Genomic DNA, 16,739 nt, shown 5'->3' with positions numbered 1-16,739 from the left:
ACCGTCAGTCCCGTCCCCCCCCCCCCAGAAAACAACTAAATTGTTATTTCTATGTTACTATAAATGGAAACAATTGCCATTAAACATTGTTGTTCATCGAATACCTCATGGGCGTTCATGATTTTCCGGCCTTGTGGAACTCATTGCAGCAATCTACGACGTCGACGAAGAGGAGGAGAAGCTAGATTTGGAGCCGGAGTTCCAGTACATTCCGGAAAGCTGCGGGTTGGATCGCTCGCACTCGGATCCCGACGGATGGAAATCGTCCTTCCAGATGCTGAGGGACGGATTGAACACCGGCTCCGTGCACGCACAGTTCGACGTGAGTGCACATCCTTATTTATTTTACGGATTCTAACCAGTTTATTGGTGCCGTTTTATTGATATTTAATTCGATTTCATTTGTATAGCGCTTTTAACAGTGGACGCTGGTCAGAAATGAATCCCAGTTTATACCTAATGAGCAAGAAAGTCGCAAAGAACAACTCCTTGAGATAGTATGAGGTAGAAACCATTACAGCAGACAGTATATTTGAGTCGCAGTCCAAATCCTTCTTCATGGTTTAAGTTTAATCCTCAAAGGTAACCTCCCCTGTGCTCATCACATGAATAATAGAAAAAACCTATCTGCTTAATATATGTATAAATATGTGTATTATTAACACTATATATCAAGTCTGTAATGATTCCATCGTAGCGGTCGACTGATTCATCGGTTTTGCAAGAAGCGGCGTCATTTTACAGTACGAGAGCGGCCTCTAGAGGCGAATCACTGACACTGCGTGCTGTGTGCGCAAGGCTGCTGTACCTCTAAGTTTAGAGATAAAACGCAAACTAAATTTAAAAACACAGTAGCTGAAATGTATTATTATTCATGTATCATTTATTCATATCTATCATAAATCACAGCATTATATTTGTAAATATATTTGTAATAGTTCGCTCCCACTCCCGACACCTGAAACTGATTAAACAGTGTCAGAGTTGACAACATTCAGCTTCATTTACCTCAGTCATAGTTTAGATCTGTGAGCTCTAATGATGGCATGAGCTTCCAAAAAGATGACCTACCTCACATGCATAAAGCGAGAGAGGAAAAAACCCTGTACTCGAACTTTAAAGCCTTACGCATCTTTATTCTATTGTCTCCTGTCTCATTGTTTCAAAATATCTCCCCGTCTCCTTTAGCAACTGTACCGGAAGCGACCGGGAATGTCTATGTCCTGTGCCAGGTTACCGCAGAACCTCTCGAAAAATCGCTATCGGGACATTTCACCATGTGAGTAAACACAACAGCGTGTGCATTCCACTGAGTTCGCTCTTGTTAGGATAAAGTAAGCGCTGTGTTTGAATTTTATTTATTTTATTTTTTGCAGACGACGCAACTCGAGTTGTCCTGAAGGGGGCAGAGGACTACATCAATGCCAATTACATTAATGTAAGTCCAAAATTAATGTCAGAAATTTGCCACCAAAATCTTTTTAGGCTTAAAATCTAATACTATTTAACCATGTGGTAGCATTGTAGCATTGTTGTTTTGGTTTTTTTTTTGGTCCTAAGATGGAGATACCAGGCGGAGGTGGCGTAAGGCGGTACATTGCATGCCAGGGCCCATTACCTGGCACCTGTTGCGATTTCTGGCGGATGGTGTGGGAGCAGAGCGCCTCCCTGGTGGTCATGCTCACCACGCAGGTGGAACGGGGCAGGGTATGCGCGCCGCTTACTTTTCAAATCAATTTTTTTTCAAGTATCACTAAACCCGCACTTCCCCGTAACGAAAATAAAATCAGGGTTTTTTTTACGTTTGCGGTACAACCTGAGCAACAATAACCGAAAGCTGATTGGCTGTTGCATGTCGGTCTCATTTGTAGTCGCAATACAGCGAATTTAATTTGGATCGTTACATTTGAGACTTTTTTTTGTCTTTTTTAAGACTAGCAACAGAAAGAACTACAACATTATGGAAACCAATGAACAAACAATACAAATAAAAAAATTCGACAATTCTGCCAGAGCATTTGAATGAGCGTTATAGTTGGCGTGGCGTTACACGGACTTCAGAAAATGAAGACCCGTTTAAAATTATGACCGAATTTCTACCTTTTAAGGGCTTTCAGACTTTTTATCATGTGATCTCAAGAACACGAATGAAATAAAAGCCTGATGAATATTTATAGGAACTCGACTATAAAGTGCTTTGACTCACTATTTCAGGTGAAGTGCCACCAGTACTGGCCAAACGTCTCCGCCACAGGCACTTACGACATCTTCCAGGTGTCCTGTGTGTCCGAGGACGGCAAATCCGCGTACCTGCTCCGAGGGCTGACCCTAACGCACCTGGAGGTGAGGCACACGATATGATGGTAGCAATACATTAGTAGAAATTAGTTATATTGTTTGGTGATATTTAAAATTTCTTATGAAACAAGTATTTATATAATGCATCAAACTTAAATCCATGCATATATATATATATATATAAATGTACACATACACACACACACACACACACACACACATGCCTGTACTGTGTATGTGTGTGTAGACTAAAGAAGAGAGGAACATTTGTCAGATGCAGTACATGGCCTGGCCTGATCACGGCGTTCCAGATGACTCCACTGACTTCCTGAGCTTCGTCAGCTTGGTGCGCAGCAAGCGTGGAGACTCCCAGGACCCTGTGGTGGTGCACTGCAGGTCAGAACGATTACAAGTTTCCCACCAAGTTCTTTTGATGTGTGTATGAGTCAATATTAATCATCACCAATCATTTATTTTCTTCTTCCATCATCATATTGAACCGTTCAAATGGGTAAATCTGCAAAACAAAGTCCATAAAAATGTCGATACGCTGTTTTTTCTGTACATATTGTTTATATATACAAAGTGTACAATATTATTTTAATATTTTCTAAATTGTAACAAATCATTTTGGAATGTATTGTAACTTTTTTATTCATTATTTATATTGTATTATATTAATGATATTTTGTGTGTATATTATACATAATTATGTAAATATAATTGTTATAGTGTTACAAATAATTATATGTTACATAATGAACATTATATTATATATACAGTGGTGTGAAAAAGTGTTTGCCCCCTTCCTGATTTCTTTATTTAATGTTTCAGATCATCAAACTAATTTAAATATTAGTAAAAGAGAACACAAGTGAGCACAACATGCAGTTTTTAAATGAAGGTTTTTATTATTGAGGGAAAACAAAATCCAAAACTTTATGGCCCTGTGTGAAAAAGTGTTTGCCCCCCCCCCCCAAACCCAATAAATGGTTGTGCCGCCCTTAGCGCCAACAACTGCAATCAAGCGTTTGCGATAACTTGCAATGAGTCTGTTACGGCGCTGCGGAGGAATTTTCGTCCACTCGTCTATGCAGAATTGTTGTAATTCACAGAATTGTGTTCGCTTGTGTTATCTTTACTAATATTTAAATTAGTTTGATGATCTGAAATGTTAAAGTGTGACAAACATGCAAAAAATTAGGAAGGGGGCAAACACTTATTCACACCACTGTATATAGGTATATTATTTATATATGAGTAAATATATTGTATTCTGTCGTCATTCATTATGTTGCTAATCCAATGGCGTTAGTACGTCATAATCAGCTGCTCGATATGATCTCGTCCTTCTCGAAACCCCTCGCAGCGCCGGGATCGGTCGCACGGGCGTTCTGATCACCATGGAGACAGCGATGTGTCTGATCGAGCGGAGTCAAGATGTCTACCCGTTGGACATCGTTCGGACCATGAGAGACCAGCGAGCCATGATGATCCAAACTGCAGTGAGTATATATACTTTTTTATTTATTTTTTTTTTTTTTTAACAATTCAGGGGGCGGAGTTAAAAAAAAAATAGATAAAAAAGATAAAAATCGATCTAAATACTTTAAAGGCCATGCAATCAGTTTGTGACCTCAAAACTTTTTCTTTTGTTTGTTTGTTTTTTTATACATAATTCCATCCCTGAATTTTTCCCCGTTTTACTACGTTTACAGAGTCAGTACCGGTTTGTATGTGAAGCCATACTGAGAGTGTATAACGAAGAGATCGTAAAGCCTCTGGATCCGCCGGAGTCGAGCGCGTGCGCAACCGAGGAATAAAAGAGCTGCCCTTGTCCTGGATTCCTTTTTGCGACTTGCAACCGTCCCTCTGTCGCCTCCTGGTGGACGACCCCTGCGAAATTGGAACACAGGCGACAAAAAGCACTATTTGCACTTTAGAACAAATGACCACTTGAAAAAGGGGGATTTAGTAGAAAGGGGGCGGAATGCATCAGGGTGTTGCATAATCATTCGCTTTGTAACGGTGGGGTAACGTTCATGGCGGAAGGCGAAACCCGACGGAAAAACCGCAGAATGTGACTTCTTGTAGTGCCATACACTGAAATGAGCCGACCTGGAACAAAACCCTTAAATCGCTCTGTTTCCACTGTTCAATGCTATTTATGATTTTACCGGGTTAAAGAGGCCCCCCCCGTCCCTCCCCCTGCCGTTTCGCCATTTCATTTCATGGTAGGCCAAGTCCTGTCTTTCCAAAGTCCTCGGGAATTTTGCGGCAGGAAGTTTTCCTCGCGCCGATGCTTCGAAAACAACTCTTTAAAACGAGGAGAAAAAAAAAAGGCACTCATTCCGTATAGGTTTGTTTCGAATTCGTATCAAGGTTTAGGCCGGCAGCTAAGGGTTTATTCCTGTACTGTATCCGGCGTGTGAAATAATGAGAAAACGTTCCTTTGCTAGCGAAAGTTCGCAGTAACATTTTCCCTACGGTACACGACACGCCGGACCAGGATTTGGCATGACCTTTTATTTCATTTCTTTCAAGGCTACGGGTCAAACGATGACGTCGCTAAAATCCATCATATATTTGAACCTCGTGTGAATTGCGTTTACCTGCTGCATGTCGACGGAAAACTTTTGAGTGTGTTTGTACTACATTTTTGACAAGAAAACTCTTTCTTTAGCAGACTACTGTTATCTCACAATAAAAAAATGTCTCGCTGGATAACTACAGTAAATGCTGTAGGCCTCGTTTCTGCACCTGGCTAACTGATGTAAAGGTGCAATAGGCCCAGACTCCTGTACCTTGTACCCCCCAACCCTCTATCTATCTAACAAAAAGTTCTATTGCAGCCCTACTGTATATCAGTATCGGATAACTAGCATCACCTGAGCCTCTATTCCTAAATAACCATGGTACTAAAGGACCAGCTCCTATATGGGGCCATGGAAATAATATTTGATAGGATATTGTCCCAGGCATGGACTACCTTGTGTAAAGGTGCTATAGAGCAGACCCCTGAACTGGCTAAAGAAATGATGCTATATTACAGTACTTGTCTACGGTGATCGAGAAGTTCAAAACAAGTGAACGAATCGGAAAACCAATGATCAAAAAACAAATAAACGAACAAAACCGAAAACAAATGAACAAATCTGGGGGAAAAAAAACCCGCAAAACAAATCTAAAAAATAAATAATAATCTAATCTGAAAACAAATGAAAATATTGGTCCAAAAAAAGTAAACAATCCGTGAACAAATCCGTAAAAAAAACCCTCACAACTAATTTTACAAATCCATAAAAAAAAAAAAATCAACAAATCTGAAAAGAAACGAACAAATCCGTAAAAAAATTATAATAATTTACAAATCCGTAAAACAAATGAATACATTTGTAAAAACAATGTGAACAAATCTGTAAAAAAAAAAAAATAATAATAATTTTACAAATCCATTAAAAAAATAAATAAATCAACAAATCTGAAAAGAAATGAACAAATCTGTAAAAAAAAAAAATAAAATAAAATAAATAAATCAACAAATCTGAAAACAAATTACACAAATCTGTAAAACAAATGAATACATTTGTAAAAACAATGAACAAATTAGTAAAAAAAATTTTTTTTTTACTAATCTGTAAACAAATGAACAAATTAATTATATAAAAAGGTTGCTATAGTTTTTTTTTTTTTTTTTTTTTTTTTTTTTTTTTTTTTTTTTTTTTTTAACACTTACCGCTACTTGGACGTTGGATCCATCATTCTGTCATACAGGAATTACAACAGGCAGGAGAAAAAAGGTTTGTGTAAAAGTGTAAAAAGTTGCACTATTGGAAAAAATTGGTTTAAACTAAGATGCTTTATACATGTACAAAAAAAAAAGTAGATATACAGTTTCCTTCCTATAATACTTCCTGTATATCATTTTTTGTCGAATTCTCTGCTCGTCCCTGTTCAAACTACCCAGGGTAAAGGTGCTATAGATCAGATCGCTGTAACTGGCTAATGAAATGATGCTCCTGACCCTGTCTTTCGTTCTTGAGAAATGAAGGTTAAGGTGCTATAAGACCAGCCTCTGGAAGCGGACCAAAAAACTGGTACAAAATACTTGACTAACAAAGTTAAATATTCCATAAATCTGACTTGGCACCTTTCTAAAATGAGGGGAAATGTAATCTCTATTGCTTAGAACAACACGTTACTTTATTTTTTCTCTTTGGATAGCTCAGCTTGTTAGGACTGTTGAATCAGCTAGGATGTGGTGCCCCCTTGTGGCAGGTAGTGTTAAGGGCATTTCTCAAGGGATCAAGGTTTTGCTGAGGCTCGAACTCTGACTCGGCATCTTTATCCCTATTGTACCGAAGCCTGATTTTGTTAAAGGTAATCTCTTGCCAAAGGAGATGAAGATGCTGTTGATCTCAGATGACGCAATAAGCGGTTTCCTTTCAATGAAAACTGATATAAAATTGCTATATACTTGATTTCGGAGGTGCCTAGAAATGCACTGATTACTGATCATTTTCTTACTTATCCATTGTGAAAAAAATTTAATCTGCTAAACCTCTAAAAATGTGAAAAAAAATTTAGCCCGAATACCATGTTGTTAATCTCCCAAAGAAACTGGGGAGAAAAAAAACGACTACTGTTTTTACGTCTTGCTCTTTACTCCATCTGTCCCCGTTTTTACCACGACGTATAAGGAATCTGGCTTCCAGGACCAACCACGTTTTTCGTCCCTGTTTGTTTGTTCATTTTCGTTTCGTCCTATCGAACGTCTATCAAGCAGACATGCGAGCTTCCGTGCGTGTTGTGATGAATCTTAAGTTATAGATTTGCTATTAATATTGTGTTGGGGGACAGCGGTATTTTTGTAATTTAAAGTCGAGAAGAAGAAAAGAAAAAAAAAAAGAAAGAAAGAAAGAAAGAAAGAAAGAAAGAAAGAAAGAAAGAAAGAAAGAAAGAAAGAAAGACAACACTTTGCAGCTGACTTCGTAGCCTGTTGCGCTACTTTATTCTTACTGTAGTTATGGGCTACAAGAGGAGCCAATGGTGAAATTATATTTATGTCGGAAATTTGTTAAATAGCGACACCTGTAGGAACATCTCCTAACTACATAGTGTCAAATGTTAAATATTTGTAAATACGTTGTTATATATTAAAAGTGTTCTGAAAATACGCTTTGTTGGCTTTTTCATTTTCATTTAACATGGCCAGTCAGGAAAATAACAGTAGGTCAGGAAAAGTACCTGGAAAAAGAGATACTTAAAGCATTGTGTAAGGTTTGGGCAAATGTATAGAAACAAAGAACTGTAAATGTACATTAAAGTAAACAACACTGAAAATTTGGTTGCATATCCCTTGCCTAACATTTTTTAAGCTGTTTAAAATGAACGATTCACATTTTTGTGATGCTTCTCCAGACTTGTACCACAGCTCCTTTTAGTTCCTGTCTGTTTTGGCATATGTAATTGGAATTAAGATGGACCTCTACCAAAGATTTAATTTAGGAGAAAAACAAGGAAGGTTTCACACAGGCCAAGTCAATCACTAGGACTTATCCCAAAGCTTTTGTAACTCATCTCTGTACAAGGCCTTCTGATTCTTATCGTTGAGTTTCCTTCACTCCTGTGTTGTAGGAGGTTGTTGATAAAGTCAAGACTTTGTCATCAACTGCAGATTTCCCTGACTGACCGAAATTGTGTCTGGTGCTTGATGGATTCTCAGATGACTTTGTTTGTTCTCCCATAGACACCTCTTTGGTCTTCATGTTGGTTTATTTATTTATTTATTTATTTGAACCCAGATGATGCTAATGCCTCAAACCCTGAGCAGATATTCAGAGGTATTAGTTGTTTGAACAGGGAAGACGTAGGCAAAAGAAACACCTGTCAAACAAACACCGTGGCATGATACAAGTTGTTAATCCCATCCAGAGTGAATTAAATTTGTATCTATCTGTTATACGTTAAACTGGCTGGCACTTCTTCTTGTTGTAGGGAGAAACACTGGAATTTTCAGGACAAGCGCATTTAAAGCCGCCTCTGTGGTTCTTGCATGTGTGAGAGCAGCCCCCATTCCTCAGTCTACATTCGTTGATATCTGCAAAAAAGAAAAGCACAAGCCACATCAATTGGATATCGTTCAGATTCCAGAAAGTCAATAGGTTTGAGGTCCAGAGTTCTAGAGCGGGCCATTCAAGACCTGTGTAATCCATTGTAATGTTCAAACAGGTTTGGGTCTTCTGGCGCAAGCAAAGATCTACGTCTTATCCAATTGTGTGCCTAGAACTTTATGGTAACAGTTTGGGGAAGAAGGACATATGGCTGGGAAAAGTCAGGTGTTCTAATAATTTTGTCCATACAGTGTATATTCAGCTCTATTTGACTTAGAAACTAACCATTGCACTGTTTTCCATTGGGATGCCACGTGTATCCACGTGGACAGACGCAGCGGTGTGTACCTGGCAAGTTAACACACCTCCATTCACATTTGTGCTGCTCGTGAAGTTGCATCTCCTCACACTCGTTAATATCTGAAATAGACGTGTACGTTCGTTAGATCGCACTATACAGGCAAGGTTTTAATATGCATTATCATACCTAATTAGCCACGTTTTTACTCCCAAAATTTGGTCACCTGCCCATGAGTGCTGTCTGCCCTTTTTCCATGTCATATCCACACACATGCACATGATTGGCTGGTGTTTCTTTGATTGAAAAAGAAAGCAAGTCATTCCCTTTCTAGGCTCCTTCCTGCGATTGACACAATTAGGATTCAAACGAGTCATCTACCATCAACTGAACAGATACATTTTGTTGCGATTGAACAATATTTGGCCCTCAGTGATCACAAGTTAGAAATTCATATTGTCAAGAGGGTATGGGACCATTTTTTGCTTGCTGATTGGCTAAAATGGTAAAAAGGAAAGGTCTTAATATAATAAATGTATTTTTTTTATTTGCACCTGCCTGATAGAACCTTAAATGCAAAGCGAATCTGTTATATAAACGCTGCGGACCCTGAATAAAGACGTTACTGAAGACGAAGGAACCTCCACTGACTAGGCAACACTATACTAGTACACACCTATTAATAAATATGACCTTTCTTTGTGGTATTGATCTTTATATTTGACATCCCGTCCCATTAGCTGACATAGTGGTAGCTCAGCGGGTAAGACTCCGAATCGGAAGGTCATGAGTTCAAATCCCCAGCATTGACAGCTTTGACGGTCCTAGAGGTCGACCGATACATTGGTTTTGCCGATCAGTCCAATTTGCTGAAACTATCGGTAAGGATAGTTTTTCCGGCTTGCATTCGCTGTCATAACAAGAGCGGCCTCTAGAGACCAATCACCGATGACACGGCTATTTAATTATATTAATTCATTTCATTTATTAATTATATTTATTAATAAATATATTTATATTTATTTCCTTTAGCACATTTTCATGATTCAGCTGTTTAGTTTTTTCTGTAATAAAGTTCAGTACTATTTTACATTGAGTGTTTTTTTTTTATTTTATTTTTTTATCCAGTATCCACTTGAAAAAGTAATCGGTTGATTAATCGGTTATCGGCAATTACGATCCAACCCAGCGTTCGGTATCTGGAAAATCCACAATCGGTCGACCTCTACATTTAACAGTAATCTGTTGAGATGCATAAATGAGACAGTTGTCAATCTGGATGCAAATAACGAGAATAGAAAATAGGAAACCTTCAAATTCAGTCTTACAAATGAAAAATAACTTTTTTCAAAATTCCCAAAGAAAACTCAGTAAAATCGTACTGCATGTGCGCTACGCTAAATGCATTTACCAACACAAGCCAGTGTAGTTGAATTTCCCACTGGTGGATCTGAAGGGTTTCTTCTACGATATCCTGGTGGACACTCTGAGATGCATGTGGTCCCGTCCCCGGCCAGCTGGTATCCATTCGGACAAGTGCAATGAAAAGAACCTGGAGTGTTTACGCATGCGCTCGCACATGGCCCGAGACCCCCGTTCTCCATACATTCATCGATATCTGCGCAAAATACTAAATCTCAACCTACATGCATCATATGATAGAATTCTGTTTAAGGCATTTCCCATAACTATTTTAAAAACACTTCATATTGACTGACCTTCGCACTGTCCGTCTGTGATGTTTGCGATATACCCAGCAGGACAGAGGCAGTGGAAGCTACCTGGTGTGTTCACGCATCCGAACCCACAGCGAGCCATGCCAGCAGGCAGCGTGCACTCGTTCACATCTGGAAAAGAGAGACGTGATGTATATAATATTTCTAGCAGCCGAGTCAGAATTAATGTTCACATCAAACATCAGGACATTTAAATACATCTAGGAGGGGCTTGAAATGTTTCTATAATAAAAAAATAAAAAATGTGTGCAAACACACACACACACACACACACACACACACTCCAGACACACTCCAGACAGGACGAGAAAGAGTTGCATCCTGGAACAAACAAACTCACCAGTGCAGGAAATCCTGTCGAACGAAAGTTGAAAACCAGAGGTGCAGCTGCACCTGTAGGAGCCGAAGGTGTTTTCACAGACCTGCTGGCACTCATGCAGACCCTCCACACACTCGTCCAGATCTACAAACCACATACACACACAGACAATCACACAGAGATTTCCAAATGCGTAAACACAGAAATACACTCCATATCTTGCTGTACCTCAGCAAGATGCTCATATCCTCTTATATAATGAATAATTCTGTATGTATATAACAGTTTTTTTTTTTTTATCATTTACAGCCTAAAACCCATGAATTTCAGTATGGCATCATTAAACTCTCAGGCAATGCTGCTAAACTCACCACCGCCTCTATATGGCAACGAGAACTTACCATTTCCTTTCAGTCATACTCAGTCATTTACGAGTACAAGTAAACATCATGTTCATCATGAGTGGAAAAACAAGCTGCTCTCAAAAGTACATGCCAGACCATATGGAGGATGTATTTTAGATCAAATACACTTCAAAGCCCCTCCTCAGTTTGGCTCTGGTTTGGACTCAGTACTGAAATTCTTCTAATTTGAGTGATTTCAGAGCAACAGCTGATTAACAGTGTTTAATCGTATTTTACATTCATGCCATTTGGCAGACGCCATTAAAATCCCCAGAGCGGGAATGATCTTTTCTGAGCAGTTGAGGGTTAAATGCTTTGGACCAGCAGTTGCAGCTTGGTGGTGCTGGGATTTGATCTTGTGACCTTCTGATCCCACATTCAGGACCAAGTAGGACGTCTTATTGACCCACTACGGTCTCTTTTGTCTTCTGAATGAGACCAGATTACAACCCATTACAATCGAGGCAAATTGCTCTCATACTGTTTTTCCAGTCAAATCTGAAACTCAGAAATCGTAAAAATAAATAAAATAAAATAAAAAAAAAGTCAAACATGAGCCTAAGAATGACCGACAGTAAAGAATGTCCCATACCTGCCGTGACTTGCCCTCGTTACTCGTGCGGGACAAGAATTCCCAGCCAGGGGGAAACTCACGAAAGCGACAGAACATGCATTTAAAAAGGTGTTTAGCAGTAAATCCAGATGTCCGACTGGATTGCTAACAGATGCGCACCAGCTTGAGAACCGGGGCGCCTGTGCGACGAATAAATCAAATGAAAATTCCAATTATTATAAGATTCTGCTCTCGTAGATCGCTGAAGCGATAAACTCAACGACGTCGAACGGACATTTGGTGCCACCCAGATGAGGTTTGGTTTCTCTTTTAAGTTTGGTTTCTCTCATGCTTTCTTCCTCATGGAGTTTTTCCTTACCACAGTCTCCACCGGCTCACTTATCAGGGACAAACTTACAATTATAAATAACAGACTTGTACGTTCTTTTAATACCGACTTGTAAAGCTGCTTTGAGATGATGTCCATTGTTAATACATATTAACTCCAGGATTCTTCCTTAAACACATATTGAAGATCTTTTGTTGCGTCATACAAATCATGAATCGTTTAACTGTAATCATATCATGGTCCCAGAAATTCTCATCCCAATCCCAGTATTGTTTCTATATATACACGATTCTACAGGATAAAGTGTGCAGTGGATTACATTTCACCTCGACATGTCATTTGGTCCCCCAGCAGCCGGAAGCCAGGTTCACAGCGACACTCGGCCCGATTGTGCGTGTTCAGCCGGCACACTTGGGAGCAGCCACCGTTGTTCATAATGCATGGGGTTAACCCTGTTAGCAAAAACATAATTAATCCCAGTAACATATATTTATTCTACAATGCAGACTTACGGTTGACGCTTGGTTTGATATCTGAATGCGGATCGAATTCCCCGACGTGGGAATTCGAACTCGATCGAAGAATCAACTCTGTGTATAGAAAGGATGCCTCTGCTTCCTGGAATGATTTATTGCCACATCCTTTCAGGTTCTGCTCAGTGTCCAGGCTAATTTATTGTCCCCATGAGGAAATACAAACTCTGAAACCTGTTCATCGTTTTTTCTTGTTACTAATACAATCTGTTGTCAGCATACGTATCTGTAGCTGAGAATGTGAGGCCTTAATAGAACTGGGACGTACACAAGACCTTCTCCGGGAGAAAGATAACGAGACAAACAGAACTCTAATAGCCCTGGGTATTTACAGCCTAATCCCAGGTTGGTCTGAGGTACAGGTCGCAGGTTCCAGAGATTTTAAATAGCTTTAACACATGGTTTCTGTAACAATGAGTACAGCAGTGCAGCTGAATCAGGGTTATAGGAGATGCAGGTATTGATGCACTTTATATGGTTGATTGGAACATGGGAGATTGTTCCAAATCTTCCAAAATCTACCATAGGTATGGCACTCTTCATCCAAGCAAAGCCTTTTTTTTCTTGCTGATGATAAAAAGAAGGATAGACACGAGCTCATGGGTCCCAGAATCAACATGTTCTCCTGAGTCTTGAGTACCCCCCCCAAATTCTGTAATAGGACACACTGGTTTACTATTCCACACACGTATTGGTACGCTCACCGAACCAGAAATAAACTTGTGCAAGTCATTTGTTTAGGAAAAGTAAGTGTGAGGCAAAAGAGAATTGCACAGTCATGCCAATATACAATATACACCTTCTATTGCTGTATGGGTGCTTAAGGATCCACAATAGGACCATTCAGCATACATTTGCTTCATATTGTATTTTAGCAGGGGAATATCTAGGAAAGTGGTAGCCCAGTGGTGAAGGAAGTTTTTTGGCAAGTTGTCAGCTCAAATCCCTTTACCATCAAGCTTCTGGGTCACTGCTGGGTACCCCAAACAAGGCCCTTATCCAGATACAACCATGTTATGGGCCTTGTTCGGGGTTCCCATATATAAGTAAATAAATAGAACAAAAAAAATGCTTACCGATGCACTTAGGCGTGACACCACTCCACTGCCCGTCCTGTAGACAGTAGCTGTACACGTCCCCGTTGGCCAGCGTGTAACCAGCATAGCAGGCGTATTGTATGTAATGCTTAAACTGGAATGGAGCAGGGTTGGGTATCGTATGAAAATAAAACGTTCCGTGAGCAGGTAAAGGAGGGTAAGGACAATCAGGCCTTCGTTTAATGCCGTAGGATACTGCAAAACCTGAAATTTCTGAATTGGCGACAGGGTCGTTGGGTTTTGTGGTAGAGCCCGATGTTTGGTTCACCACAATTTGCTTGACTGTTGCGTTTTCCTGATCATGAATACTATTAGAGCTGGAAATATCATATAATTCCTCATCTATATGACCACCCGAAGGCTCCAGGAGGTCTTTATCTGCCATTGCGTTGCCCGCTGGCAAAGGTTTTGGGTTAAGATCTCTGGTAATAACATCTGGAGTGGACTGAATGACAGGTGTGTGTGTTGTTGGAAAGTTTTCACCATCCTCGGCTGCTGAAGTGATCCATTCTCCCTCCTGGCTCCCAGACGGAATGAATGGCAGGGAACTAGGTGTGAAAATTGTCTGTGGTTGGTTTTCAGATCGTGAAAAATCAATAGAGCTGGTTGGAGTGACAGAACTGCTCTCTCCCTCTGAGACCTGTAAAGGCTGTAAGATATCTTTATCAGCAGAAGCTTTGATCCTCGAATGACTTGACAATTGATTATTCTTAGAAACGTTTGAGGATACTCGTGAGGCATCCTGTGTGTACGTTCTGGCTGAATCAGCTGTCGTTTCAATCATATCCACATTAGTCCATGTTGATTCACCAAGGGCTTGGGAAGGTGTGATTGGAATTTCATGATGCATCGATGCTGTTGAAGTCAGACAGTTTCCGCTCTTGTGTTCTGCTTTGAGTGTGGACGGAGGCATCTGATCTGGGAATGTGGGTGATAGTTCTTGCTGATCGTTTATACCTGAAGTCGCCATGATGGTTGGGGGTTTTGAAGACAAAGCAAATGGAGTGGACGGTTCTGCACGTGTAACGGGTTCCGCCATGTTATTTGGTGCGTGTTCGAATCCTCTAGCCTCTAGTCTTGCTCGTGCAATAATCCGCTTATGCCACAGACTTTCTAGAGCGTTTGGATGACTCTTTAAATCCTCAGACACATCTTTAATCATCTGGGGTTTGGCGTGAGGAGCCCCGGGCAGAGAGGATCTTAGAACGGTCTCTTTGGCGGCTGTGATTGCGACAGGATTGAAACGGGTTTTCAGATCGGTAATTTCTTGGTTCAACTCCATACCAGGTTTGTATAACAATGTTTGTTTCTGCTGGAACAAGTTCATGATGTCTAACTCTAAAAACAGAAATGATGGCATAAATTAAAAGTGCAAAATTTGTTGGGTGTGTTTTAAGCAGTAATCTCAAAATAAATAAATACGCATCCATCCAACAGCTTGGGATGGACCCATTAGACCTATAGGAATACGAACAGGTAATGGACATGGGGCTGGTTTAATTGCCTGTGTATTGTACGAGGTTGGTATCAAAACGTTTCGAGACGAATGGTGCTCACTGGGGCTATTCTTACCGCGGATGTGGTCGTGATTTCATAATGGACAGCGAGTTCGAACAAACGTGATAAAACTGGGCAAATCTGCCACAAATAAGTTAGACATGACGTACGCTGACAAGCACGCTTCAAGAGCTGAAGAAGGTCACCGGAATGTGTAGAGAGATCAAGAAGGCCTCCGATGAACAACTTCTGCAACTTGTGCGTGAAGATTTCGCCCTCGTCCCGAGGATAAACATCCAGCACAAAGGTCGCCGTCTTGATGCCACTGCGGCGATCCAGCACTTCGAAAAGAAGACTTGGGAGCGCCGTATTGCTGTGCAAGGGGACTATTTTGGTAATAGTGTCTAAACATAGATAAATAAAGTACTTTCTTGTAAACAGAGCTGGTCTCGAAACTTTTTTGATACCACCTCGTATGCAGTCTCGTCAAGATCGCCCACCTTTACACACAGGAGTGCTGCCATTCCAGCTCTTGCCTTTGCAGTAAAGAAATGGTGAGCCGAACAGCCCGAAGCCAGTGTTGCAGGTGAAGTGGACCAGTGAACCATCAGGAGACATCAATGCATTGCCATGCAGAATTTTCCCGGGACTACGGCAACCTGGAGCTAAGAAGGTGAGGACACCAGACAAAACAATTTAGCTGACAGACGAACAACATCACAACAACAGGCCATCGTAAACACCCAACCGAAGTTTATACCATACTACATATTGCATTGAAATATCTTAAAACTCTTTCTATAGTAAAACTATTTATATTGATCTTAAAACGATTTCTTTTTTTGCATAAATAAACCTGTTTATAGTCATTCACAGGCTGTACTGACTGACCGACACACAGTGGTGGACGTCTGACCCACTGGCCAGACACACAGCTGCTGGTGCGGTGGCCGTGCATCCTGAACCCTGGATTGCAGCTGAAAGTGACGTACAGTCCACCGTAACGGAAAAACGTGCGCCCGTTCTCGAGGTGCCCAAAGCCGCCACAATCAACGGCGGCAGCAGCACCTGTAGGTTAAAACAGGATTTTCATACAACTTAAGAAAATTTTACATTTCATGTACAATTAATCTAAATCCAAAAAACCAAGAAAATAATTTCCCAACAAACTCCTCATACCCAGAACCAAGACCCAATTCATAATAAGCAGTGTAGCTCCAAGAGCCTCCATAGATATCCAATGTGGCTTTCCAGTATTCGGACTAACAGGAGGAATGTTGTGTAGCAGGGATGAAATGGAAGTGCAGAGGGAGGGCACGAGACACAAGAAGTACATCAGCTTCACTTCATAGACACACCTCTTGTTACCAGAGAGAAAACAGAGAAAACTTTTTTTGATTAAACAGCATACCATGTATCCTTGGCCTCCAGTTAGGATCTGGGGATTTATTTTACTAATGGTTTTGATGTCAAACAGCACTGATTCTCAAAGGACTTTCTTAATGGCTGAAATAGAACATGCTAGAAAAAAAAAGTCCTTTA

The 16,739-nt window shown here is 40.3% G+C and overlaps 2 protein-coding genes across 7 annotated transcripts in view; one reads left to right on the top strand and one right to left on the bottom strand.

Moving 5' to 3' along the window:
* Positions 1 to 5,452, top strand: part of ptpn4b (protein tyrosine phosphatase non-receptor type 4b) — a 36,158-nt gene extending 30,706 nt beyond the window's left edge. For 3 of the 6 annotated variants that reach the window (XM_083550665.1, XM_083550668.1, XM_083550666.1), the window contains exons 20-27: positions 150 to 322; positions 1,189 to 1,279; positions 1,377 to 1,438; positions 1,561 to 1,707; positions 2,215 to 2,343; positions 2,546 to 2,694; positions 3,668 to 3,803; positions 4,017 to 5,452. In XM_083550665.1, coding sequence (XP_083406791.1) covers positions 150 to 322; positions 1,189 to 1,279; positions 1,377 to 1,438; positions 1,561 to 1,707; positions 2,215 to 2,343; positions 2,546 to 2,694; positions 3,668 to 3,803; positions 4,017 to 4,121 — 992 coding nt within the window. In that variant the 3' untranslated portion in view covers positions 4,122 to 5,452. The remainder of the gene's footprint in view (positions 1 to 149; positions 323 to 1,188; positions 1,280 to 1,376; positions 1,439 to 1,560; positions 1,708 to 2,214; positions 2,344 to 2,545; positions 2,695 to 3,667; positions 3,804 to 4,016) is intronic. The other 3 variants (XM_083550670.1, XM_083550669.1, XM_083550667.1) reach the window with 2 other exon arrangements.
* A 2,809-nt stretch (positions 5,453 to 8,261) lies between these two features.
* Positions 8,262 to 16,487, bottom strand: LOC310731007 (uncharacterized protein). Its single transcript, XM_083550287.1, has 10 exons — positions 16,377 to 16,487; positions 16,089 to 16,265; positions 15,698 to 15,862; positions 13,680 to 15,038; positions 12,397 to 12,522; positions 10,786 to 10,908; positions 10,428 to 10,556; positions 10,121 to 10,327; positions 8,697 to 8,831; positions 8,262 to 8,398 (listed from the first exon to the last, which is right to left on the bottom strand). Exons 1-10 carry the CDS (start codon positions 16,426 to 16,428, stop codon positions 8,265 to 8,267), a joined length of 2,607 nt encoding a protein of 868 aa, XP_083406413.1. The 5' UTR covers positions 16,429 to 16,487; the 3' UTR covers positions 8,262 to 8,264.
* Positions 16,488 to 16,739: the final 252 nt, after the last annotated feature.

Source organism: Silurus aristotelis, assembly GCF_946808225.1.
Source record: "Silurus aristotelis genome assembly, chromosome: 9".
In the NCBI taxonomy this organism is placed as follows: domain Eukaryota; kingdom Metazoa; phylum Chordata; class Actinopteri; order Siluriformes; family Siluridae; genus Silurus; species Silurus aristotelis.
The sequence above is the reverse complement of the archived record's forward strand: the minus strand, read 5'-3'. Positions and strand labels throughout refer to the sequence as shown.